Source organism: Gorilla gorilla, chromosome 22 (genome assembly GCF_029281585.2).
Source record: "Gorilla gorilla gorilla isolate KB3781 chromosome 22, NHGRI_mGorGor1-v2.1_pri, whole genome shotgun sequence".
Lineage (NCBI taxonomy): Eukaryota > Metazoa > Chordata > Mammalia > Primates > Hominidae > Gorilla > Gorilla gorilla.
Genome location: NC_073246.2, coordinates 38,267,629 through 38,294,494, shown reverse-complemented (window position 1 = coordinate 38,294,494; position 26,866 = coordinate 38,267,629). Strand labels below are relative to the sequence as shown.

Genomic DNA, 26,866 nt, shown 5'->3' with positions numbered 1-26,866 from the left:
TGGGCAAGAGAGCAAGACCTTGTCTCTACTAAAAATCAAAAAAATTGGCCAGGTGTGGCGGCACACACCTCTGGTCCCACTACACAGGAGGCTGAGGTGGGAGGATCACTTGAGCCCGGGGAGGTGGAGGCTGCAGTGAGTCCTGCTCTTGCCACTGCACTCTAGCCTCAGTGACAGAGCAAGACCCTATCTCAAAAATGGGGATAACAATATATCTACCTCACAGGCTGTTGTGGATTAAATTGGCCAATGTATATAACACACTTACAACACAATGGCTGGCAGATAGTAAGCCCCATGTAAGTGTCAGCTATTAATATCATTATAGATATCAGGTACTTTAGCCTGAGGTCACCCATTGTCTAAGTCCAATAACTCCCCACATTCTGACTCTACGATTACCATGTAACCTTCTGACCGTCCCTTAGCTTCCCTTTTAGGAATGTGCACAGCAGGACAGTGAATGAATGAGGTTGTGAGGACATACGCATTCCCATTCTTTTTCTTTTTCTTTTCTTTTTTTTTTTTTGAGACAGAGTTTCACTCTTATTGCCCAGGCTGGAGTGCAATGGTGCAATCTTGGCTCACCACAACCTTCGCCTCCCGGGTTCAGGCGATTCTCCTGCCTCAGCCTCCCGAATAGCTGGGACTACAGGTATGCACCACCACACCCAGCTAATTTTGTATTTTTAGTAGAGACGAGGTTTCTCCATATTGGTCAGGCTGGTCTCGAACCCCTGACCTCAGGTGATCTGCCCACCTCAGCCTCCCAAAGTGCTGGGATTACAGGCGTGAGCCACCGCACCCAGCCTGCATTCCCATGCTAAGTTAACCGGAATCCTATTTGCACACATTAGTCTGGGAGCTTGGTTAAGATGCCATTGGCTCTGATGGATGAACACTCTCCACGTGCTGACAACAGCAGGTTTCTGGGCCTCCAAGACCAAGGGACTTTGGAAAATGGGGGCTGCCATGTGCAACCTCAGGGCAGACAGCAGGTAGCCACCCCCAGGTGGCGCTCCTGCTCCCCACCTTTCCCTCTACAAATCAGCGTGCGCGCACGCGCACACACACACACACACACACACACACACACACGCACACACACCCCTTCATGCACTCTGGGCATCATGGCACTAAACTCAACCAGGTCTCTTTTCCTCCTCCTGCAAAAAAAAACTTTAGATTTCTGTTTTATTTTGTAATAGTTTCTAGATTGTTTTAAAGCATGGTAAAAACGTTTACTTTTTTTTTTTTTTTTGAGACAGACTCTCACTCTGTTGCCCAGGCTGGAGTGCAATGGCCCAATCTTGGCTCAGTGCAACCTCCACCTCCCAGGTTACAGCGATTCTCCACCTCAGCCTCCTGAGTAGCTAGGATTATAGGAGCGCGCCACCATGCCCAGCTAATTTTTGTATTTTTAGTAGAGATGAGGTCTCACTATATTGGCCAGGCTGGTCTCGAACTCCTGACCCCAAATGATCCACCTGCCTCGGTCTCCCAAAGTGCTGGGATTACAACATGTGTGAGCGACCGTGCCCAGCCTGGTTTACTTTTTCCATATAGTTTTATCCCATTTAAGCACAGGCAGAAAACAAGAATCAATCTATTCCCACCAAACAAGCAAGCACAAATCACAAGGCCATTCATTAATGACACTCCCGGTATGCTCCCTCCCCAGCACCCTCCAGCAGCCCGGCACTGCAGACACCAGGACTCCAAAGCAGCATCAGTCACAGCAGGGAATGGGAGAAAACACACAGATGTCAAACCAGAGGAGCTGCCAAGCTGGGTACCGATGCGGGATCTTACCCCAACCGGCACTGCTGGAGCGTTTCAGAGGCTACTATGGGTATTACAACAAGTATGTCACTGTGAAGAAAGGGAGCATTGCAGGGGTTTCCACAGTGTTGGCAGCTTAGGTGCTTTTCAGCTACTGCCTTTCTTACAGGGAGATCAAACACGAGCAGCTACTCAGGGCCCACTGAAGAGGGGCCAGTGGGAGGGCACACTGCACTTCTGAGCATGGCACCCCTCCATGAGGAACTTTGCCATTGCTGATTTCTTTCATATCCCAGTTTAGAATTCATGCCCAAATAGCCCGGGCGCGGTGGCTCACACCTGTAATCCTAGCACTTTGGGAGGCCGAGGCAGGCAGATTGCCTGAGCTCAGGAGTTTGAGACCAGCCTGGCTGACACGGTGAAACCCCATCTCTACTAAAAATACAAAAATTAGCCGGGGGTGGTGGCAGGCGCCTGTAATCCCAGCTACTTGTGAGGCTGAGGCAGGAGAATCGCTTGAACCTAGGAGGCAGAGGTTGCAGTGAGCCAAGATTGTGCCACTGCACTCCAGCCTAGATAACAGTGAGACTGTCTCAAAAAAAAAAACTCCCAAAGCCAATTAATTAATAACACAGTCCTAAAGCCATTTAATTAATTACACAGAGACACAGAACTGACTCTGATCACCACAGATGTTAAACTAACAATCAAACAAAACCAGAACAGTCGCCTTGCTTGGGATGTGACAGAATGGTAAGTGCCTTTCCATCTTGTCTTGGAACAGCCTGGTGGGAGCTAGCGGGAAAGCAGCTGTTTTCAAACAGGTGTTCCTGGTTTCATCTTGCTGTCCTCCCTCCCCGACTCTACCACATTCCCTAGAACAGTGTTTTACTGAACTACCTAAATGACAGATTGAGAGGGTCAGCCACACCTGAACTAAAAAGCATATAGGCCGGGCGCAGTGGCTCACGCCTGTAATCCCAACACTTTGGGAGGCCGAGGCAGGTGGATCACCTGAGGTCAGGAGTTCGAGATCAGCCTGACCAACATGATGAAACCCCGTCTCTACTAAAAACACACAAAAAAATTAGCCGGGCGTGGTGGCAGGCGCCTGTAATCCCAGCTACTCAGGAGGCTGAGGCAGGAGAATCGCTTGAACCCAGGAGGCGGAGGTTGCAGTGAGTCGAGTTTGCACCACTGCACTCCAGCCTGGGGAACAAGAGCGAAACTCTATCTCAAAAAAAAAAAAAAAAGCATATCCAGCTCAAATCTCACTATCTGACACAAGACACACAGGTATCTATCTGGTTCCCGAAGAATCTCTGAAGGACAGCAATACTCACCATCTCCTCCCGATGCTAAAATTTCCCCAGTTGGAGAAAAACGCACAACATTGACGGCTTTGGTATGACGAGCAAGATTGGACAAAAATTCCACGATGGCTTTTCCATCTGGTCCCTTTTCTACCTTCCAGATCTGTCAATACCAACACATTCATTTGAAAAACATAGAATGGGCACATATTATACTGTCTGTATTAAAACAATACTATGGGCTGGGTGTGGTGGCTCACAACTGTAATCCCAGCAGTTTAGGAGGCCAAGGTGGGTAAATCACTTGAGGCCAGGAGTTCAAGACCAGCCTGGAAACACAGTGAGACCTAGTCTCTACAGAAAATTTAAAAAATTAGCCAAGTGTGATGGCACATGCCTGTAGTTCCAGTTACCCGGGAGGCTTAAGAGGGAGGATCACTTGAGCCCCGGAGGTCGGGGCTGCACTGAGCCAAGATCAGGCCACCGCACTCCAGCCTGGGCGACAGAGTAAGACCCTGTCTCAAACAAAAAAATAAAAATAAAAAAAAACAACTATGCTTATTTTCAGAAAGAAAATTTAGTTTTTCTTTTGAAACATAAAATCAAAGAACTCCCTATCTAAAACATAAATGTCTACTGTCCCCCTCCGCCTTCTTTCTAGAGCAACTTGTTACCCAGTAGGAACCAGGATCGGGATCCCAAAACAATGAACGTCCAGTTACAATAATCTAGGGAAAATGAATCAAATAAGAAAGCAGAGCCGGGCATGGTGGCTCAGGCCTGTAATCCCAGCACTTTGGGAGGCCAAGGTGGGTGGATCACCTGAGGTCAGGAGTTTGAGACCAGCCTGGCCAACATGGTAAAACCCCATCTCTACTAAAAATACAAAAATTAGCCAGGTGTGGTGATGAGCGGCTGTAGTCCCAGTTACTTGGGAGGCTGAGGCAGGAGAATAGCTTGAACCTAGGAGGCAGAGGTTGCAGTAAGTCGAGATTGCACCACTGCACTCCCACCTGGGCAACAGAGCAAGACTCCGTCTCAAAAAAAAAAAAAAAAGAAAGCAGCTCTCTTTTGCTTTCATTGTTCACCGCAGGCCCTGGAAATTTAGCATTCTGGGCTAGATGACCAAGTAGTTTAGTTTGTTGACATACGTTAATTCATTCATTCATTTACTTAAGAGAAGGGTCTGGCTCTGTCACCCAGGCTGGAGTGCAGTGGAGTGATCGTTGCTTGCTTCAAACTCCTAGGCTCAAGTGATCCTCTCACTTCAACTTCCCAAGTAGCTGGGCCTACAGCTGCACACTGCCACGTCCCGCTACTTTTTCATGTCTGGCTGTTGCCCAGGCTGGTGTCGAACTCCTGGACTCAAGCGATCCTCTCACCTCAGCCTCCCAAAGCACTGGGATTACAGGCGTAAGCCACCGCGCCCAGCCGACATTGGTTTTAAATAAAAGAATGAAAACTATTGCTTCAAGCAGTGTTCCCGGATGTCTATCTCTGCCCCAGTTTACCCTGACATTGGTGTCCACGCCGGCAGACGCCAGTCTGTGGATCCTCCCAGCCGTCCCATGCTGGAAGTCCAGGCTGTACACGGGCTCCTTGTTGTGCCAGGCTATTTCACAAGTGATGACTTTCATCCTCCTGAGTCTCGAAGGGGCAAAACGTTTCTCGGGCACCGTTCTACTTCTTCAAGACAGGAGAAAGCTGCAAAATGCTGGTGATGGATTAAACAACAGTGTTAACAGCAGCAAAGGGTTATTGAGCGCTGAATAGGGGCCAGGAGCCATTTAAAATGCACACTGCATTGGGAAAGGATGTTAACGTTGCCATCTGACAATAACACCTTGCTAGCTCCACCTAAAATGCTTCGCTGGGTCCTGACATCCACAAGTTTATGATACGCCGCTACATCCAGAAAAGCAAAACGAAACACCCAGGTAAAGGCTACCTAGGGGCCCCGGCCTTCTGCACGGCCTGTCCCCGCTTAGTAGGGGCTAGGGGCGCGCCCTGAGAGCCCGGGGAGGGGCCCGCCCCGGGAGGAGCGTCCCGGAAGAGGGGGCCAAACGGGGTAGGGGACCGGGGCGGCGGGGCGAGGAGAACCCCGCCTTTCCCAGGGACCGGGCGCTGGGCCCGGGAAGCTGGGACTGAGGCCGCCGGGAGGAGGCCGCGCGGGACCGGGGGTGGACGGGGCCCTACCGCCCCAACGCGCGCCGCTCCGGAGCTATCCCGGGGCCCCTCGGCGAGGGCCTCTGGCCCCGGACCGACGCGACCAAAAGAGCCGCGGAGCTGCCCGGGCCAGGGAAGCCGTACCTGCAGGGACCCGGACAGTCAGAGACACCGTCACCTCCCGCGCAGCGCGCGCCGCTTCCCGCGCGCCGCAGGCCCCGCCCCCGCATGGGCGGGACCTCATAGACGCCCCGCCCCTCCAGCGGCCCTCAGGTCCCGCCCGACGTGGGCGGGACCCCAGGGAAGCCCCGCCCACTCGTAGGCGCCAAGGCGAGTCCCGCTCTGGCCCGGGGGTCGGAATGCCGGCCGGAATTTATGCCTGCCAGACCCACGACCGTAGGAAGAATGGATTCATTATTATTTATTATTATTATCAATTACTTATTCCTTGTTGATTCGTTCTTTTAGCAAAGGTTTACAGAGCCTGGGCTGTGTGTTAGACAGACCCTGTGCTGGCGCTGGGCACTTGGAGGGCGAACACAACCGGTTCTCTTGCCCCTTCTGCAAACAAAAACTGAGATTTTGGGGTTTTCTGTATTGGCTTCTAGAACATTTTGGAGAGTTCAAAGCTATGAAATTGTTCAGTACCTAGCGCAAGGTTGCTTACATTTTATTATTATAGTAGATGCAGTTATAAACCCTTTTTAAGAACAGACTAACATTTTAAAGTGAGGCTGTAAATCAATCGGTAGGCAGAGATAGATACCTCAGGCTTTTCGAAATGGGACGTTTCCAAATGAGACCTAATTTATCTGTGGGCTTCGCAGAAGGCCAGGAAACAAGTACCTCTGGATGCGCTGCTTTTACTGGATAAAAGAAACACACAGGTTTATCTGAGGAGCCAACTGCTCTAGGATTTTTGGAAAAAAAGAACAGACATGGATTCTTATATAAATACCGGCTGATGCTTTTAGCCAGCTTTATGAAACGTACAGAAATTGCCTACAAATCCGTGTCTCATGTTGATAAGAATGGCTGTATGCTCCTTGAAGCCTGATTTCTACAGGAAGCTAGAATAACATATGCAGTTTTTAGATTTTTCTCTTCAGGATTTACAGAGCTTGGACTGGGAATGACTATATACTTTAGATAATATGGCTGTTCTAAAAGTACAGATTCCTGGCCCCACTCAGCCCCATGATTCCGAATATCCAGCAGAGGCCCGTGCTCCAGGGGCTTGCATTTTCATAAACTCCCCGGTGGGTGTGATCATCAGTCTGTTTTGGAAAGCTCGGGATTCTTCGTGTCTCTCAAACATAAAATTTCTCCAAATTTCTCATAAATGCTGTTCATTCACAAATGAATAATCTGCCCACCTCTTGAAGTGTCACGACTCTGAACTGTGGATTTAAAAGATAAAAACACATGCTTTAAGTATTAAAAGTACATGAAGGAGTTGGCTTTCTTGGCGAACATTTTAGAGATCCGACTTCAGTGCCAACTTGATGAGCCAACACGGGTAGGGGATGCGGCTCTAGAGAGAGGCCCTGGGCTGTCAAATATTTTCTCAAAAAAAAAAAAAAAGTATTTGCTCAAAACCTCAAAGTTTGCACCACAAATGTTGGACTAAAGAATTCCTGCCGGTCGCGGTAGCTCACGCCTGTAATCCCAGCACTTTAGGAGGCCGAGGCAGGCGGATCATGAGGTCAGGAGATCGAGGCCATCCTGGCTAACATGGTGAAACCCCACCTCTACAAAAATTACAAAAAATTAGCCGGGCGTGGCGGCGGGCGCCTGTAGTCCCAGCTACTCGGGAGGCTGAGGCAGGACAATGGCGTGAACCCGGGAGGCGGGGCTTGCAGTGAGCCGAGATCGTGCCACTGCACTCCAGCCTGGGCGAGAGAGCGAGATTCTGTCTCAAAAAAAAAAAAAAAAAAAAAAAAAAAAAGGGAATTCCTATAACGCAATTCTAACTAGATTCCTCAACAACCACTGTTGTTCAGCTTGGGCCCCAAGCATCCACTTTGAGCAGAACTGCCTCAATTTAAGGGGACCAATGTTATTTGGTTCCTGAGAACTTTTTAATAATGAAAATTGATATAAAGGGACTAACTCTTAACTCAGCTTCGAAAAAAAACTTCTCAACGCATTTTAATTTCCATTTGTAAGTGTGAACATTCTAAAATCAAAATCTGACCCGGGCATGGTGGCTCACATCTATAATCCCAACGCTTTGGGAGGCCAAAGCAGGCAGATTGCTTGAGGCTAGGAGTTCCAGACCAGCCTGGCCAACATGGCAAAACCCCTTCTCTATAAAAATACAAAAACTATACAGAGTGGTAGTGTGTGCCTGTAATCCCAGCTACTCGGGATACTCGGGAGGCTGAGGCAAGAGAATCCCTTGAACCCGGGACTCGGAGGTCGCAGTGAGCTGAGATGGCACCACTGCACTCCAGCCTGGGTGACAGAGTGAGATTCTGTCTCAAAAAAAAAAAAAAAAGCTTTGATAACAGACATACAAAATTCAGTACAGGGTTGGAAAAAAATGTTGAGCAAATTATCAGAATAAGAAAACTAGGAGAAGCCAGGCGTAGTGGCTCACGCCTGTAATTGCAGCACTCTGGGAGGCTGAAGCGGGCGGATCACTTGAGGTCAGGAATTTGAGACCAGCCTGGCCAACATGGTGAAACCCCATCTCTACTAAAAATAGAAAAAATAGGTCAGGCGCGGTGGCAGGCACCTGTAATCCCAGCTACCCAGGAGGCTAAGGCCAGAGAATCGTTTCAACCTGGGAGGCGGAGATTGCAGTGAGCCGAGATTGCGCCATTGCACTCCAGCCTGGGCGACAAGAGCAGAACTCCATCTCAAAAATAATAATAATAATAATAATAATAATAGCCAGGCATGGTGGTGGCGCCTGTAATCCCAGCTACTCGGAGGCTGAGGCACTAGAATCACTTGAACCCAGAAGGCGGAGGTTGCAGTGAGCCAAGATCATGCCACTGCACTCCAGTCTGGGCGATAGAAACAGACTCAGTCTGAAAAAAAAAAAAAAAAGAAAGAAAAAGAAAAATAGAAATGACAGAAATCAATACAGGAGATTGAGAACAATGGGACCTCTGGCACACTACTGGTGGAAGTGTAAACTGATGTAAATACTTTAGAAAACTGTTCAGCAGTGTCTAATAAAGTTAATGATACGCCTACCCTATGACTCAGCAATTCCACTCCTTGGCATATATATCAGGAAAACAAAAGCAAACTCATACAAGTATCATTATCCATAATAGCCCCAAACTAGAAAGACACCAAATGTCCACCCACAGGAGAAAAGGTAATCAGACTGTGCCATATTCATACCACGGTATTCTACTCGGTAATCCAAAAGAAATACTGACTGTGATAGTTAATTTTATGCCTCAGTTTGCCCGGGCTAAGACATACCCAATAGGTGGTCAACATTACTTCTGACTATGAGGGTGTTTCTGGAAGACTTTAGCATTTGAATCAGTAGACTGAGTACAGAAGATCCGCCCTCACCAACCTGGGCAGTATCTGGGGCATCATCCAACCTGTTGAGTCTGAAAAGAACAAAAAGTAGAGGAAGGGCAAATTCTGTCTCTTCTTGAGTTGGGACATCCTCTTCCACCCTCAGACATCAGAGCTCCTGGTTCTCAGGTCTTTCGACTCCAGGACTTATGCCACTGGTGTCCCTGGTTCTCAGGGCTTTGGAGTGGGACTAAGTTATACCACAGGCTTTCTTGGGTCTCCATCTTGCAGACAGCAGATCATGGGACTTTTCAGCCTCCATTACCACTTAAGCCACTCCTCCTGATCAATCTCTTGCATCTATCATATTGGGCTCTGATTTTCTGGAGAACTCTACACTGACTGACACAGGCAGCAACATGGATGTGTGTGATGCACACAAGGAGTTATTATTTCAAGTGATTGGCAAACACAGAAATTTTATACTACCCCAAAGAAAGCTTACCTTCAGTCATACTATGGCTAGAAAATATTGGTATTGTTACATATATGCATACCTATGTATTTATGTATACATTAGGAAGAGCAAATACTTATGTGGTTAGGAACCCAGATTTTCAGCAAAAGAGACTATAGTCTCTTTTAGTTCAGTCTACTAAAAAGGCCTAGAAATGCCCAAACTAGGCCAGGCACAGTGGCTTATGCCGGTAATATCAACATTTTGGGAGGCTGAAGCAGGAGGATCACTTGAGCCCAGGAGTTCAAGACCAGCGTGGGCAACGTAGCAAGACTCTGTATCTAGAAAAAAAAAAATCAGCCAGGCATGGTGGCATGCACCTATAGTTCCAGGTACTTGGGAGGCTGAGGAAGGCGAAGCACTTGAGCCCAGGAGTTTGAGGATGTAGTGAGCTATGATTATGCCATTGTACTCCAGCCTGGGCAACAGAGCAAGACCTGTCGCAAAAGAAAAAAAAAAAAAAAGAAGAAGAAGAAGAAAAAGAAATGGCCTAACTAGAAACAATGACTATATCTGTGCCTAGATTATTATCTTCAAATAGCATTTCCCACAAAATGAAGCAGAGCTTTTGGAGAAATGGCTGTCACCAAGTCTAGACCAGGAAATTTATTAGATGTATTGAAATACCTTACATCTGAAATACCCTGGAGTATACAGAGTACAGAAAAACAAACAAACAAAAAAAACAAAACCCTAAGTTAGGGCTCATTCCTGTAATCCCCACACTTTAGGAGGTTAAGAGGTGGGGGAGTGCATCGCTTGAGCCCAGGAATTTGAGACGAGCCTGGGCAACAAGTCAAAAATCTGTCTCCACAAAAAATACGAAAATTAGCTGGGCATAGTGGTGTGTGCCTGTGGTCCTGGCTACTCAGGAGGCTGAGGTGGGAGGATTACCTGAGCCCGGGAGATTGAGGCTGTAGTGAGCTGTGATCGCGCCACTGCTACTCGAGCCTGGGTGACAAAGCAAGAGCCTGTCTCAAAAAATATATATATTTTTAAAGCCAGAAGCAGTGGTTCATGCCTGTAATCCCAACACTTTGGGAGGCCAATGTGAGCAGGTCCCTTGAGCCCAGTTCTTGAGACCAGCCTGGGGAAAAAAAACTAAAAAAAAACAACCAAGCAAGGCGGGTTGGACAAGCTTGCTGGTACTTCAGTTGCCTCCATGAATATCACATTTTGAGAGAGATTCCCACCAAGGGAGTCACAAAACAAGAGACAATTGCCTAGAACAGAAAAAATTCTATACTCATATTACCTTAATTCAGTCATGGTTCAGATCACAGTACAAACCAAGAGCCTCACTTCCAACAGGAACCCCATGGGAGATTAGGAAAACTTGACTCCTTTGTGAATATAAAACACCATTACATTTTGTTATGAAGATACAGCCAGCTGGGCGTGATGGCTCACGCCTGTAATCCCAGCATTTTGGGAGGCCGAGGCGGGCAGATGGCTTTAGGCCAGAAGTTGGAGCAGCCTGGGCAACATGGCAAACCCAGTCTCTACAAAATATTCAAAAATTAGCTGGGCGCAGTGGCATGTGCCTGTAGTTCCTACTACTCGTGGGGGCTGAGGTGGGAGGTCACTTGAGCCTAAGAGGTTGAGGCTGCAGTGAACTGTGATCATGCCACTGCACTCCAGCCTGGGCAACAGAATGATACTTTGTCTCAAAAAAAAAAAAAAAACAAACTACAGCCAAATTCTAGATATTCACATATCAAGCACATACATAACCTAAATATTGTTAGCCAGGTTGGGATAAAAGTCCTTTATATTCAAATTTAAATTTATTCTGTCTTGTTACCAAGACATTGAGTCCTGATGACTCTCTAAGAAATTGTGGCTCTAAAAGGTTTCTTGTTAACTCTTATCTTAACCAGACTTTCTTCCTACAGGCTAGTATGTGAAAGTTAACTCTGTGATCAATAGACAATTCTAAAAAGCAACAGATTTATTTTTTCCTCTACGCCAATCAGATATTAATAGCATTCATCTTGTGAGCTGTGACCAACATTCAACAGACAAATATGTAGATAGGATTCTATTTAGATTTTCAAGCCGCTTCAGTGAGTCCCCGTTTATGAGACACTGCACAAAATAGGACTTAACCAGTCAGGCGCGGTGGCTCAAATGCCTGTAATCCCAACAATTTGGGAGGCCCAGAAGGGTGGACTGCTTGAGTCCAGGAGCTTGAGACCAGCCTGGACATGGCGAAACCCTATCTCTACAAAAAATAGAAAAATTAGCTGGGCATGGTCGTGCACGCCTCTAGTGCCAGCTACTCGGGAGGCTGAGGCAGGTGGAGCATTTGGGCCTCGGAGGTTGAGGCTGCAGTAAGCCATGATCACACCACTGCACTCTAGCCTGGGCAACAGAATGAAACCCTGTCTCAAAAAAAAAAAAAAAAAAAAAGACAACCTACTGTGGATTTTCTGAAATAGGAAGAAATGGGTAGTGTGTCTGGGTAGTTTTTGGGTGGTGTGTGGCCAATTAACACAAGCTTTCAGCTTCTTTACAGCAAGAAGACAAGAACCCAGTAGAAAAGAATAGGCAAAGAACATGTATAGAACACAGAAAATTAAAATGGCGAACGTAAGGACTGAGACAAATGTCAGCTGTCATATTTTCACATATCAAATTAGCAAAAGTAAGTTTGAGAGACTCTGAGGAAAACTCTCATATTTATTACTCATCCTAAGTATAAATTCCTGCAACCTTTTTTTGGATGGCAATATTTATTTAAATGTACATGGCATACATTCTTCGACCTATCAATATTCACTGTTAACAATTTACACTCTGGATGTAATCGGAAAATCATGTGTGGTATGTATTAATCTTCACAGTATACTTTGAGACGGAGTCTTGCTCTGTCACCAGTCTGGAGTGCAGTGGTGTGACTCGACTCACTGCAACCTCTGCCTCCTGGGGTTAAGTGATTCTCCTGCCTCAGCCTCCCAAGTAGCTGGGATTACAGGAGCCCACCACCACGCCCAGCTAATTTTTGTATTTTTAGTAGAGATGGGGTTTTACCATGTTGGCCAGGATGGTCTCGATCTCCTGACCTCATGATCCACCCACCTTGGCCTCCCAAAGTGCTGGGATTACAGGCATGAGCCACTGCGCCCAGCCAGTATATTCTTTCTAACGAAAAGTAAGTAAGTAAGTAACCATTAGGAGCATATTCCTATGATGAAATGTTACTTAAGCTTTTTGAAAGAATGATATGGAAATGTTTAGTTATCAATTATATGGTATAATCCCATTGTGTAAATATCGATACAAATATACGCAATTTAATGTAAATAAAATACATACACATGAATGTGTGCATGTATGCACACAAAAGCCAATAGTGGTTACCTTTAGAGGCCGTGGAGAAAGTCTTTTCACTGTTCATTTACATCTCTACCGGGGCACCGCTCTGCTTCCCCTCCCTCCCCCTGCTTGCCCCAGTGAGAAAGTGGATATGCTGATCCCGTTTGTTTCGTGAACCACTCAAGTTCAACATTTATAAATACTCAACAGAAGACAGCTCAACAGTGCTTGGCTCTGATGGTGCACTGGAATTAACCCGGGAGGCCTTGAAAAATACTGTTATCTGGGTCTAACCCCAAGGACGCTGACTTAATTAACGTGAGGTGCAGCCTGACTTTGGGAGTTTAAAAAACTCCCCAAGTAATTCTACTACGTAGCCAGAGGTGAGAACTTAAATGATTCCTCAATGATGTATGACCCAAGTTTAAGACGTCTCATGTGACAGCAAGAATCAAGCGTCTGAGATCACAGGCAGCGTCACCAACTGGACCTGCCACATGAAGAATTTGAGGCCCAAAGGAAGCATACAGGGACGTGCCATGCCCTCCTGCTCTGTGTGCTCACTCAGCTTTCACTGATTTTGCCACCCTAGGTCCTGTTTGAAGACTGTGGACTGTTTTGGTTTACTTCCTCATACCTTTCGTATTTTAAAGTGATAAACATTAGTTGAAGCAATACTGTCCCCCACACGCAACAAAAGAGAAAGGTACATACATCATGAAAGCCCACGTTGTTCTGTTAAACAACAGTTGTTCTGTCTGCAACTGTTAGCCACATTTTCGAAGTCTCATATCTTGGCAATACTTCAATATCTTCATAAAGAGCAAAAAATATCTAAGTGCTTCCAAAGAATCAATTTAGCAAGCAAGTTTCTCTTACTAATCCCATGATTAATTTTCCCATCAAGCCAGACAGCTACAGGAAATATTTTTGAAGAATACATAGAGAAGCTGGCCAAAAGAAAGGGAAAAATAGCAAATTCCAAAAAGAACCACTGCATGAGTTAGATATTCACAAAACTTACACATGATTTACATAGCTGCTATTATTTAGGCAAGGTTTCTCTAGAGTAAATGATTTATACAAAGAAAAGTCCTTTTTTTTTTGAGACGGAGTTTCGCTCTTGTTGCCCAGGCTGGAGTGCAATGGTGTGATCTCGGCTCACTGCAACCCCCACCTCCCAGGTTCAAGTGATTCTCCTGCCTCAGCCTCCCGAGTAGCTGGGATTACAGGCATGCATCACCACACCCGGCTAATTTTGTATTTTTAGCAGAGACGGCATTTCTCCATGTTAGTCAGGCTGGTCTTGAACTCCCGACCTCAGATGATCCGCCCGCCTCGGCCTCCCAAAGTGCTGGGATTACAGGCGTGAGCCACCGCGCCAGGCTGAGAAAAAGCTTTTGAAAACAGAATATACATACTCTGAGGAAAGAGGAGCTCAGCCTCAGTCTTAATGGAAACAGTCTTCAAAAAATAAACTGCAATTAAAGTAGTTAAAATGAGCTCAAGTTGAGGGTCTAATGAATACATTTTTAGTTTTAAAATAATTTGAGGTTAATATTAAGTCTTTAAAAGTAGCATTTAAACAGTTAGCCATCATATATTTTTATTTTATTATAAGATATTTTAAAATTTGGGAAATTACAATTGTGACAGAAAACCAGCTTCATACCAAAAATACACTTTCAATTACTTTATCAGGCAAATAAAAACAATCTTCATTTATTTGCTCTTTCCAGAATTACTATACAGTAAAAATTCAATACTGTATATGACCGACATGTATTAAGCATACATACAAAATGAACGGATTGAATGTTCAAAAACAAAGGTAAAAATAAATAGCAATGATAAAACTTTGGAAAAAATAATGCACATTTTAGTTGTGGAAAATATGGTTCTTATATATACATAGTTTATACTTAATAGAAAGCCATCTCTTTAAAATTGCACAAAACATGGGACCAATAAAGCATAGTATTTTATGGCATGTAATACTATAATCCTAAGGAAATTTGTTCCTTGACTCTAGGATATAAAACACTTAGGTTTGTAATATAATAAAAGGTATGTAGTATTGTTTGAGAAAGACTGTCTTCCTCAACTCACATTAACCTGTAGTAATCCTACAAAAGGCTGTACAGGAAATTTCACAAAAAGAAATATTAAAAAATTATCATGCCCACTTCATGCTGACTAAACAGCCAAAAATGGGCTTCAAAGTAAACTTGGTGGCCATTTAATATTTCAATACCTTTTTTCTGTTAAAGACTGTTTCTTCGTTCTATAAAAACATTTTGTGTTTAACCGTGATTGGCAATCTCAGCACAAGAAAATCCTGGCAAAATGGAGTTGGTTTTTGCTTACCTTATTTTCATGAATAAAATATTTCAGGATAGGAGTTTATACAAAAGAAACATTAATGCTCAATTCACTTATAACCAGAGTTGTATCAGGAGTGTTACTACATTATTTAAAAATCCTATTTAAACTCCTTTATAAGAAAATCAAAGGTAACATTTCCATTTGTATTATGGCATAGCCCTCGACTTAGAGAAAAATACACTTTGGGGAACCAGAAAAAATTGCACAAAGCTTAGGGGCAACCTGAAAAGCTCTTGGTGAAAAACACTTGAGTACTCTAGGGCAATAAAAAAATATGTGCAGGCTTAATTACAAATATTTACATTCAAAACAGAGTCATGAGTTAGCTTCAGCTGCTCAATGCCAACAATTCACAGGTATTTCAAAACATAAGATAATGTGTCCACAATATTTGTGACCACATTTGAATGCATAGAATACAGTAAAGATTATAGTTTTCAGTCTGTTGCCTATCATATCTATAAAACAAAATTAATTATATTTTGAAAGCTGTACAACCAGAAGAATTGAGCAAATATTTTATCTTATATAACATATACTTTAAGTACTACTGATTTCACTCATTTGTTCAACAACTTGTCCTAAAATCTCATCAACTACATCAACATCGTAATTCACTTGCTGAAGATCAAGATCAGGCACAATCATAGCCAGCAGTTGTCCTACGTTAACTCGAAGAGATCGGAGTTTGAGGCTGCAAATACAAATATGTAACTTATTAGATGAGCATTACAAGTTAAGATTCATGTAGACCTTAAAAAGTAAAATATCAAAATCAAATCTCTATAGAATAATATACAATTAAACAAAAGGAAAAGCAAAACCTCCCCTAGAGAACTCAATTTACTTTAATAATTCACTTTTATGAGTCAGGTGCACTTGCTCATGCCTGTATTCCCAGCATTTGTGAAGCCGAGGAGGGAGATCACTGGAGCCCAGGAGTTCGAGACCAGCCTGGCCAACATGGTGAAACCCTGACTCTACTAAAAACACAAAATATTAGCTGGGCTTGGTGACAACACCTGTAGTCTCAGCTTCTCAAGAGGGTGAGGTGGGGGATCACCTGAGCCCAGGAGGTCAAGGCTGCAGTGAGCTGCGATGGCACCACTGCTCTCCAGGGTTCACGCAATTCTCCCACCTCAGCCTCCTGAGTAGCTGGAAGCACAGGCCCACACCACCATGCCCGGTTAATTTTTATTATTATTATTTGTAGCAATGGGGTTTCACTATATTGCCCAGGCTGGTCTCAAACTCCTGGACTCAATCAAGCATTCTGCCCACCTCAGAGTGCTGGGATTACAGGCATGAACCACCATGCTTAGCCAGAATTATCTAAAACATGTTCTATAAGATATCCATAGTTGTGTAAGAGGTAATAAAAGGTTCTGTGGTCAAATAAGCTTGCAAAACATTGTGTTAAACAATGTTAAAGCAGCTTTTTTTTACGCCGGGCACAGAAGCTCACACCTGTAATCCCAGCACTTTGGGAGGCTGAGGCGGGCAGATCGCCTGAGGTCAGGAGTTCAAGACCAGCCTGATCAACACGGTGAAACCCTGTCTCCCCCTAAAAATACAAAATGTAGCTGGGCGTGGTGGCGCACACCTATAGTCCCAGCTACTGGTGAGGCTGAGGCAGGAGAATTGCTTGAACCTGGGAGGCAGAGGTTGCAGTGAGCCGAGATTATGCAACTGTACTCCAGCCTGGGCATCAGATCAAGACTCTGTCTCCAAAAAAAATAATAATAATAATAATTGTAGGACTGCTCTGATCCTATTACATGCTTAAGTTACCATGCATTTACAGAGAACAATGGTTTGCTGAAAACACTGGGAAACCATAGATTAAGATAATTATGCCTTCCAAGTTTATGAATATCAACATTCTAGACTTTTTAAAAAATGCCCAAAAGTATTTAAGCAATAAACACCTAAACTGTAAGGCAGCTTTTGCTTCAAATATTATGGCAAACACATAAAATGAGTGTTACAGTTGTTCTTGTTCCCTACCCCACTACAATATAATAAGTCCATATTTAATTTAGATACTGATTTTTCTCGAGTGGAAATCTATGAAGGGATCAAGATGTTCTTCCTTAGTCTGATAATGCGGAGAATGTGATTTTGAGCATGTTTTTTTGTGAGCTTTTATGGTAAGAGTCCACTAGACCTTTGATAATACTTTAATCGTTCCCATACCAGCTTTTTTTTTTTGAGACGGAGTTTTGCTCTTGTTGCCAAGGCCACAGCGTGGTGGTGCGATCTCGGCTCACTGCAACCTCCTTCTCCCAGGTTCAAGCGATTCTCCTGCCTCAGCCTCCCAAGTAGCTGGGGTTACAGGTGTGCACCACCATGCCAAGCTAATTTTGTATTTTTAGTAGAGACGGGGTTTCACCGTGTTGGTCAGGCTGGTCTCGAACTCCTGACCTCAAGTGATCCACCCATCTTGGCCTCCCAAAGTGCTGGGATTACAGGCATGAGGCACCACGCCTGGTTTTAAGACAGAGTCTTGCTCTGTCACCCAGGCTGGAGTGCAGTGACGCAATCTCGGCTCACTGCAACCTCCACCTCCTAGGTTCAAGCGATTCTCCTGCCTGAGCCTCCCGAGTAGCTGGGACTACAGGCGCCTGCGACCACGCCCGGCTAATTTTTGTACTTTTAGTAGAGACAGGGTTTCACCATGTTGGCCAGGCTGGTCTTGAACTCCTGACCTCAGGTGATCCGCCCAACTCAGCCTCCCAAAGTGCTAAAATTATAGGTGTGAGCCACCACGCCTGGCCTGTCTACTTGTTTTAATAGGACTTCTTCCTAATATCATCTGTACTATGGCAATTTTTAATAATTTTGCGATTTCCTAAAAGATTAGAGTGAGCATACAGTGAAATAAGGACAGCAAGCCATAAAGACATGGTACCAAGTACGACAGTAAAAGAAAAACAGGTTGAAGGAGTGAGTTTCAGTAAAAGTCTCCTGTCTTCTACTCACGGCCAAATTCCCCCTATTCTTCAATATCTTGTCCATTTTTATTTTCCTTCAAAAAGCATTCTAAAACCACTCTGACCGATCAAATGCTTTATTCCTTCTAAATTCCTATTCCACTTAAATAGAACCTAAACGGTCAGAAACTGGAAAGGAAGGAAAATGAAGTGTCACTTCTTTTGTATCTATGATAACACCAGGGTCACAGCAAACAATCAATAACTTCTTTTGACAGAACAGTATCTATTTGATGGGTGCTAGCAGATAAAAATAAATAGTATCCTAACCATAATTGCAGCCCCACAAAAACACCTCATTTAATATTACCTTTCTCCATCCATATGATTTACAGACTCCTCAATGTTACTTGATGTTGAAACATCTGTTGCCGTCTGTTGATTTGTAGATTTTAACTGTTCAACTTCAGTTTTGAGTTCTTCACACTGTGAACGGATTTGTGACTTTTCCATTTCCAGCAATTCAACCTAACAAAAATATAAATGAGCTTTATAACTGTAAAACTTAAAAATACTAATGGCAAAGTGAAATTTCAAGCTAATATAGAGAACCTGCTTGATAACATTATCAACTATCAAAAAACAAATACACAAAGAAAAACCAGTAGTTTTCTATAAACAAGGCTTCATTCGTTTACAGCTTCACTTCTACATCTTTTTACACTGAGAGAATACAACATATTACCACTTGATTTAATTAAAAAAGTGGTACCTAGAAAATGAAAAACCAGCCGGGCATGGTGGCTCACGCCTATAATCCCAGCACTTTGGGAGGCCGAGGTGGGCAGATCACCTGAGATCAGGAGTTTAAGACCAGCCTGACCAAAATGGAAAAACCCCATCTCTACAAAAAATACAAAATTAGCTGGGTGTGATGGCGGCCACCTGTAATCTCAGCTACTCGGGAGGCTGAGGCAGGAGAACTGCTTGAACCCAGGAGGTGGAGGTTGCGGTGAGCTGAGATCGCGCCATTGCACTCCAGCCTGGGCAACAAGAGCGAAGTTCCATCTCAAAAACAAAACAAAACAAAACAAAACAAAACAAAAAAAACAGAAAAACCAAGATACTAATGCCTAAATTATGTTAATGTCACAGTGGTTTTTATTTCTTGCATACTCATCAGCTTATAATTAAGTTACAATAATGAGTTTATGTTTTTTATAAACAGATGGTCCCTTACAACGGTTTGACTTTATGATTTTCCAGGTTTATGATGGTGCGAAAGTTATATGCATTCTATAGAAACCACACTTTGCATACCAATACAATCATTCTGTTTTTCATTTTCAGCACAGATTCAATACATTACATGAAATACTCAGTATGTTGTAATAAACCAGACTTTGTGTTAGATGATTTTGCCCAAATGTAGGCTAATACAAGTGTTCTGAGCACTTTAAAGGCAGGTTAGGCTAGGCTAAGATTTTGGGAGGTTGGCTGTAATTAAATGAATGTTGGAGTTAATGCTGTTTCCAACCTATGATGGGTTTTTCAGGACTGACACCATCATAAGTTGAGGAGCATCTGTATTTTGTCATTCAACTCCTGAGCCAAGACATCAAGATTAGTGTTTGCATGAGTAGCAAATATTCCCAAGGAAGAGACAGCACAGCACCACACCATGGCTCCCAAACTCTTTTTAGCAGGAAAATCCTTTCAAAGGCCTCACACACAAAAATGTATAAAATAGATTAAAAGGAGCTACCTGAATTTGAAGTAGGGGCATATGAAGAGGCTACTGATATTTATCATTTGTCTCTTGGTATTTATCGTTTTTCTCCTTCTTTCTCAGTAAAAGAACCCATGCATAAAGACTGCATTTCCCAGGCACCCTTTAGCCAGATGACTCAGTTCTGATAGTCAGAACATAAGCAACTCAGGCCAGGCATGGGGGCTCACGCCTGTAATTCCAACACTTTGGGAGGCCAGGATGGGTGGATCACTTGATGTCAGGAGTTTGAGATCAGCCTGGCCAATGTGGTGAAACCGTCTCTACTAAAAAGACAAAAATTAGCCGGGCATGGTGGCATGTGCTGTAATCTCAGCTACTCGGGACGCTGAGGCAGGAGAATCGCTTGAACTCGGGAGGTGGAGGTTGCAGTGAGCCGAGATTGGGCTGCACTCACTCCAGCCTGGGCAACAGAGTTAAATTCTGTCTCAAGAAGAAGAAGAAAAAAAAAAAAAAAAATATATATATATATATATATATGTATGTATGTATGTATGTATGTATGTATACGTATATTAATCAAAGATTTTAAAAGGGATAAGTCAATTTCTCTCAGGAATCTTGAAAGACATAATCTAGAAAAATGAATGACTCCATAACTAAAGGATTAACTATACTTAAAAGCAGAATTGATGCCCAAAAAAGAACATAATTAACTGTATTAATGAGGTATTAAGTTAATATTGGTATTCTGAACAGGACATTTACCATACCTGGCTACCCCTAATATTTTTCAGGAATGCACATCTCAAGACACTGGAAGAACCAAAAATGCCCCTACACAATTCCATATGCCTCCAGGAGGCCCTCTCCTCAGTTGAGAACCAGTAGAATAACAGACACTCAATAAGAACAGAATTATTTTTAAGTGAAAGCATTCCAATCTAGCAATTGGCAGCTTTTTTTTGAGACAAAGTCTCGCTCTGTTGCCCAGGCTGGAATGTGGTGGTGCAATCTTGGCTCACGGCAGCCTCCGCCTCCTGGGTTCAAGTGATTCTCCTGCCTCAGCCTCCCACCACCACGCCAGGCTAATTTTTGTATTTTTAGTAGAAACGGGGTTTCACCATTTTGTCCAGGCTGGTCTCGAACTCCCTGACCTCAAGTGACTGACCCACCTGCCTTGGCCTCCCCAAGTGGTGGAATTACAGGTATGAGCCACCGCGCCCAGCCAACTGGCAGCTTCTTAAGGTTTAAATGGCCCTGGACTCCACGACTACATGTTGGATGATATAACTCACCTCACTTTTATACTGGTCCCTCTCAATACTGCATTTGTCCAGTTGTCTAAACACATCGTCAAGCTGCACAGCCATCTCATCCATTTCACTTTTACTCTCATTATTGGAACACTGGCTGCATTCAGCCTTTACATGTTGCAAAGCACTACATTGTTTTTTCAGCCTTTCTATTTCTTCCAAAGCTTGCTGATACTGAGATACCATATGGTCTGGACTTTCAGATTTGCCATTAATACTTTCAAGTAAAAATACAGCATCGGTTTCAGTGGACTGATGGCAAGTTTCTTTCTTAACATACTTGTCATTCATTTCTAGTATCCTCTGTTGTAACACTTTGATTTGATCAGTAAACATATGACACTGTCTTTTATAATTCTCTTTTTCCTCAGTGACAAGGAGTAGCTGGTTTCTCAGTTCTTGTAAATGGCAGCCTGCATCATCTGCAGATTTATCGGTGGTTTCCTGGGTTTCATGTATCTTTGCTTCAGCTTCTACACAGGAGGGCAGAATCACTGCATCATTTCTTACGTCTATCTCGTCTTCAACAGTTTCTTCTTTTTTAACAACTAAACTTGGTACTTCAGTCTGGGTAGCTGCAGTATTTCCCTGGTCGCATCGGGATGATGAGGTGCTTGTTGAACCAGTCTGGCCACAAGGTTCACTGTCACCCACAAGCTCAACCTGAACACCACCTTGCTCAACGTGACTCTGTTCTGATTTCATGTCAATATCATGATCTACTGCAGGTTTGGGGGTACTGTTTTCTTCTAAGATGATGACATCTTCATCATCGTCATCACCTTTATAAACTGAATTTTCAAACTGACTACTCAATCTCCGATTCTTTGCATTCAAAATTGAGGAACGAGTAGAAAGTCTCCGTTTCAAGCTGAAAAAAATTTTATACATAAAACATAAGATTATAAAATATGGACAAAATAGATGACCTTGAAGTAATCATTCTAACAAATGCAGTATTGTAACAGTTTTTTTGTTTTTTGAGATGGAGTGTCACTCTGTCGCCCAGGCTAGAGTGCAATAGCACAGTCTTGGCTCACTGCAACCTCTGCCTCCCAGGTTCAAGTGATTCTCCTGCCTCAGCCTCCTGAGGAGCTGGGATTACAGGCACCCGCCACCACGTCCAGCTAATTTTTATATTTTTAGTACAGATGGGGTTTCCCCATGTTGGCCAGGCTGGTCTCAAACTCCTTGAGCTCAAGCAATCTGCCCGCCACAGCCTCCCAAAGTGCTGGGATTAGACACATGAGCCACTGTGCCCAGCCTATAAGTTTTGCAATACTAAGAAATACCCAGGCTCATTTTTTAAAGTGACGCATTGTATAGTACCAATCACTGATTTAATGAAGTAGAGATTATTTTCTCTTTTTACAGATGAAGACAATGGACTATTGAGATCTCTTTGAAGTACCAGATCTATTTACTGCCGAACATCTCTGCATTTGATCACCTCCAGGCATTTCAATGTACACATTTCCAGAACAGAATGCTACCCACCCCGGCCCCTTCTTTGTATTCTTCAGCTCGGGGAATGGCACCACCATTTTCATTTGCCCATAATAATTTTTATCAGTAATCAGTGATCAAAGATAAGCCATAAAGCAAACCAGTATTTCTTATCCTTTCATATGAAATAATTTTATCTGAATTAAAATTGCCCCAATTTCTTCATTTGCATCATTCCCTGTTCATTCATGTTAATATGTGCATAGTTCACATTTATTTATCACCATTTGATTGCCTTTTTCCACACTTGGAGGAATATTTTTACTGGTTTGCTATTTGGGCCTTGTGTTAGACCTCCTAGATCTCAGGAAGGATTTTCCTCTTTTTTGGACTGTCTCATATTGGGCGAGCACAGCCTGCAACAGCATCTTAATGAAGGGTACACAGAACATAACAAATGCAAAGTTTTGCATGATGAAAACATCTTTATTTCTCTCTCAAGTCTATTGCTAGCTTAACTGTTATATAGGCTTCCAGGTTGAAAAATTATTTTCTCAGAAATTTAAAAGCATCATTCCATTTTCATCTGCCGTTCAAGTGTTTCTGCCATTCTAATTCCTCATCTCTTGCACGTACATAATCTGTTTCTTTCTGAAAAAATATTTTATTCCCTGTGTTAAAAAATGTCATGATCCTATGTCTTTGAGTGGCTCTCCTTCTAGACATTATGCTCTGTAGTTAGTGGAAATGCAGTTTTTCTGGTATGATTTCCCATTCTGGAAGGCAGCTATGTTTGCTACACCATACCAGTGCCTACGTCCCATTCTGAAACTCCCTTATTCAGATGGTGGCTTTCCAGTACAGATACTGTATCTTTTCTTCTTTCTCTATCTTCCGACTGTTAAGCTTTTCATTCTAAATGATTTATTTATTCAAGTCTACATCACTTTCCCCCAATAAATTTCACAATGTTTTCTTCTATTCCCTTTGTTTCAGTCTGCTGTCCCGTGTGGGAGATGACACATGTGGCTATCCAGGGCGATCTGCGTATACCTAAGAGTGAAACTGACTAGCAGTAGTTAGGGCTGAGCTTGTGATTCAAAGGGTGCTCAAACTGCCATCATCATTTAGGGCTTCTCTCTTGGAGCCCAGTGAGGAGGGAAGGGTGGATTTCTGACCATTCAGTGGATTTCTGACCATTCAGTATCCAAACTTCCCCTTACTCATTCTGTTTCAAAACAATGGCTCATGTACATCTTCAGCAGTAAAAACTGCTCCATAAAGTAAATTCCCTATCTTCTAACAGAGGCAGAGAAAGGGCACTCACCAGACTTTGCAGGTTGGAAAGAGGTCTCAACTTTAAGTTTCCAACCAAGCCTCTGGTTCTCACCCCTATCTATCTTCTACCTTCAGCAGTCCCCAATGCTTCCAAGTTAGGAGAATTTCTAGGGACCTGTGGTGTAAACTGGTTTCTACCATCCTCCAGCAGGCTTAGGTTTCAGCTTCCCTTGGTTTGCTGTATCAAGTACTTCTTGCTTACTCTGCCCTGTTTAATTTGGAGTTACTCTATTCTTTTTCTTACCAAGCTCATTCCTATTTATATTTCCTAAGACTTAGATACACCCTTTCCACAAACTTTGGTTTACAAATTTGAGAATGTGGCTTTAAAAACTGTTTAATAGGCCGGGCGAAGTGGCTCACGCCTGTAATCCCAGCATTTTGGGAGGCCGAGGCAGGCAGATTGCCTGAGCTTAGGAGTTTGAGACCAGCCTGGGCAACATGGTGAACCCCCATCTACACTACAACACGATAAATTAGCAGGGCATGGCGGTGTACATTTGTAATCTCAGCTACTCAGGAGGCTGAGGCAGGGCAGTTGTTTGAACCAGGAGGCAGAGGTTGCAGTAAACAGATTATGCCACTGCACTCCAGGCTGGGTGACAGAGAAAGACTGTTTCAGAAAAAAAAAAAGTTGTTTAATCAAAAATTTCCCTCTTTATTCTTGTCTTCCATTTTGATGACGGCCAACTTTTAAAAAATTTTCTTTGCGGCTATAAAAAAGAAAGAAATAATGTCCTTTGCAACAACATGAATGCAGCTGGAGGCCTTTATCCTAAGAAAATTAAGGCAGGAACAGAAAACCAAATACTTCATGTTCTCACTTATAAGTGGGAGTAAGTGCTAGGTACACATGGACATAAAGATGGGAACTATAGACACTGGGGACTACTAGAGTGGGGAGAGAGGAAGGGAGGTGGGCAGGGCTGAAAAACTACATATTGGGTACTCTGCTCAATAGCTGGGTGATGGTATCATTCATACCCCAAACCTCAGGATCACGCCATATACCCATGTAACAAACCTGCATGTACCCTGAATCTAAACGTTAAAATCATTAAAAATACCTTTAATCTCTTATCTGTAAACTACAAAACCATCCTTACAAAGAAAAGCCAAAAATATTAAGGAGAACTGTAAAATATGAGTTCTTAATAAAGTAGCAATCCAGCTCCAAAATGAGTGTCCAATACACAGGTTATAAAGAGCAAATTGGCCGGGTGCTGTGGCTCACACCTGTAATCCCATTACTTTGGGAGGCCGAGGCGGGCGGATCACCTGAGGTCAGGAGTTCGAGACTATCCTGGCTAACACGGTGAAACCCTGTCTCTACTAAAAATACAAAAAATTAGCCAGGCATGGTGGTGCGTGCCTGTAACCCCAGCTACTCAGGACGCTGAGGTGGGGGAATCGCATGAACCAGGAGTCGGAGGTTGCATTGAGTTGAGATTGCACCACTGCACTCCAGCTTGGGCAACAAAAGCGAAACTCCGACTCAAAAAAATAAAGAGCAAACTATTCTAGAATATGCCCTCTTTGATTTATATATGCATAAAGGCAGTTATTTATAATCTTCCTTGGGGTCAAAAATTCCTTTGAGAATTTGATAAAAGTTACAAAACATCTCAAAAAAAATCTGGCCCCACTATCTTAGAGAAGCTTGTTTCAATGTTCCTCTTTGAATAACAAACATCAGTATAGTCAGTCTGATCCACTAGTTTGTAGACATCACGTTCATTCTTCTTCACTTTTCTTCATTCTATTAAATTGGAAGAGGCCATCTACAAGACTACTGTTTTCAGAACTTCAGGAACCAACGTAAGTACCACCTCATCACAAAGCCTTCGCTGATCAATCCAGTCAAGATGGTTAACTATTCAATTCATGCATCACTTTCTCGTTGTCCCTTCCTTCTCCATCCACTCCTCCAATAAATTAAGTGCCTACAGTGTGCCATAGGCTTTCCAAAGAACTTCCGGGTCACTATAGTGTCGTACTGTTAACTGCTTCATGTTTTTTGTTTTTTTTTTTTTTTTTTTGAGATGGAGTCTCGCTCTGTCACCCAGGCTGGAGTGCAGTGGCGCGATCTCGGCTCACTGCAACCTCCGCCTCCCAGGTTCAAGCGATTCTCTTGCCTCAGCCTCCCAAGTAGCTGGGATTACAGGCATGTAACACCACACCCACCTAATTTTTATATTTTTAGTAGAGACAGGGTTTCACCATGTTGGCCAGGCTGGTCTCGAACTCCTGACCTCAAATGATCCACCCACCTCGGCCTCCCAAAGTGCTGGGATTACAGGCGTGAACCACCGCGCCCGGGCTGCTTCACATTTTTTTAAGTCCTGATCATCTTAAAAGCAGGAATTGTCATACTATATAGAAATTCAAACAGGTGAGAATGCGATCAAACTCTACAATGAATACAATTAATGCTTTTTTTTTTTTGAGACGGAGTTTTGCTCTTGTTGCCCAGGCTGGGGTGCAGCCTCAGCCTCCGCCTCAGCCTCTGGAGTAGCTGGGATTACAGGTGCCCGCCACCACGCCTGGTTAATTTTTTTGTATTTTTAGTAAAGATGGGGTTTTGCCATGTTGGCCAGGCTGTTCAATTAATACTTTTTAACGAATTTAACAGGTGGCAGATAGGGTTTAGCCTAAGTTTAGACAATAAAAGCAAGACAATTTGTCCTGAAGATTTTCACATTCATGGAACCTACAATTCACAATGGAACCTACAATGATCCCGAATTGCATCACTGTCATAGAAGTGTCAAGTAAAGGCTCTGTTTAATATTCCCCAAATGGAAAACCAATCTTAGCCACTGACCTGTTGCTCTCAGGTTCAGACTGGGCTGAAATTTGATGATTATTTAGAAGTCTTGTCGCATAAGAATTTGTTCCTTCTGAAAGATGTCTTCTTGGAACACTTTCCTTAGGAGAAGAAAAGCTTGGAGTTGAAAGAGCAGTTGGCCGAAACAACAGTTCAGCATTAATCTGTTGGAGGGAAAAATCATCACCTTAAAGGAACTATTTCTAGTGTGACATACCCAAAACACAAGATATAATCTTCCTCTTCCCCCTTATCCCAGAAGACACAAAAACAATTCCAAACATGTAAATTCCTTGTGCTATACCAG

General features: G+C 43.4%; 2 protein-coding genes across 5 annotated transcripts in view; both read right to left on the bottom strand.

Annotated features, from left to right (window-relative positions):
* The window catches only part of CHAF1B (chromatin assembly factor 1 subunit B), a 31,874-nt gene extending 25,784 nt beyond the window's left edge, over nt 1-6,090 (bottom strand). The window contains exons 1-3 of one of the 3 annotated variants that reach the window (XM_055374002.2): nt 6,028-6,090; nt 4,607-4,809; nt 3,126-3,258 (exon numbers count right to left, since the gene is read on the bottom strand). In XM_055374002.2, coding sequence (XP_055229977.1) covers nt 3,126-3,258; nt 4,607-4,732 — 259 coding nt within the window. In that variant the 5' untranslated portion in view covers nt 4,733-4,809; nt 6,028-6,090. Of the gene's footprint in view, nt 1-3,125; nt 3,259-4,606; nt 4,810-5,405; nt 5,521-6,027 lie in introns of those variants that run through there. The other 2 variants (XM_004062763.3, XM_055374003.2) reach the window with 2 other exon arrangements.
* An 8,188-nt stretch (nt 6,091-14,278) lies between these two features.
* The window catches only part of MORC3 (MORC family CW-type zinc finger 3), a 56,299-nt gene continuing 43,711 nt past the window's right edge, over nt 14,279-26,866 (bottom strand). For both annotated transcript variants that reach the window (XM_055373999.2, XM_055374000.2), the window contains exons 14-17: nt 26,557-26,723; nt 20,931-21,819; nt 18,274-18,431; nt 14,279-15,664 (exon numbers count right to left, since the gene is read on the bottom strand). In XM_055373999.2, the coding sequence (XP_055229974.1) occupies nt 15,511-15,664; nt 18,274-18,431; nt 20,931-21,819; nt 26,557-26,723 (1,368 nt within the window). In that variant the 3' untranslated portion in view covers nt 14,279-15,510. The remainder of the gene's footprint in view (nt 15,665-18,273; nt 18,432-20,930; nt 21,820-26,556; nt 26,724-26,866) is intronic.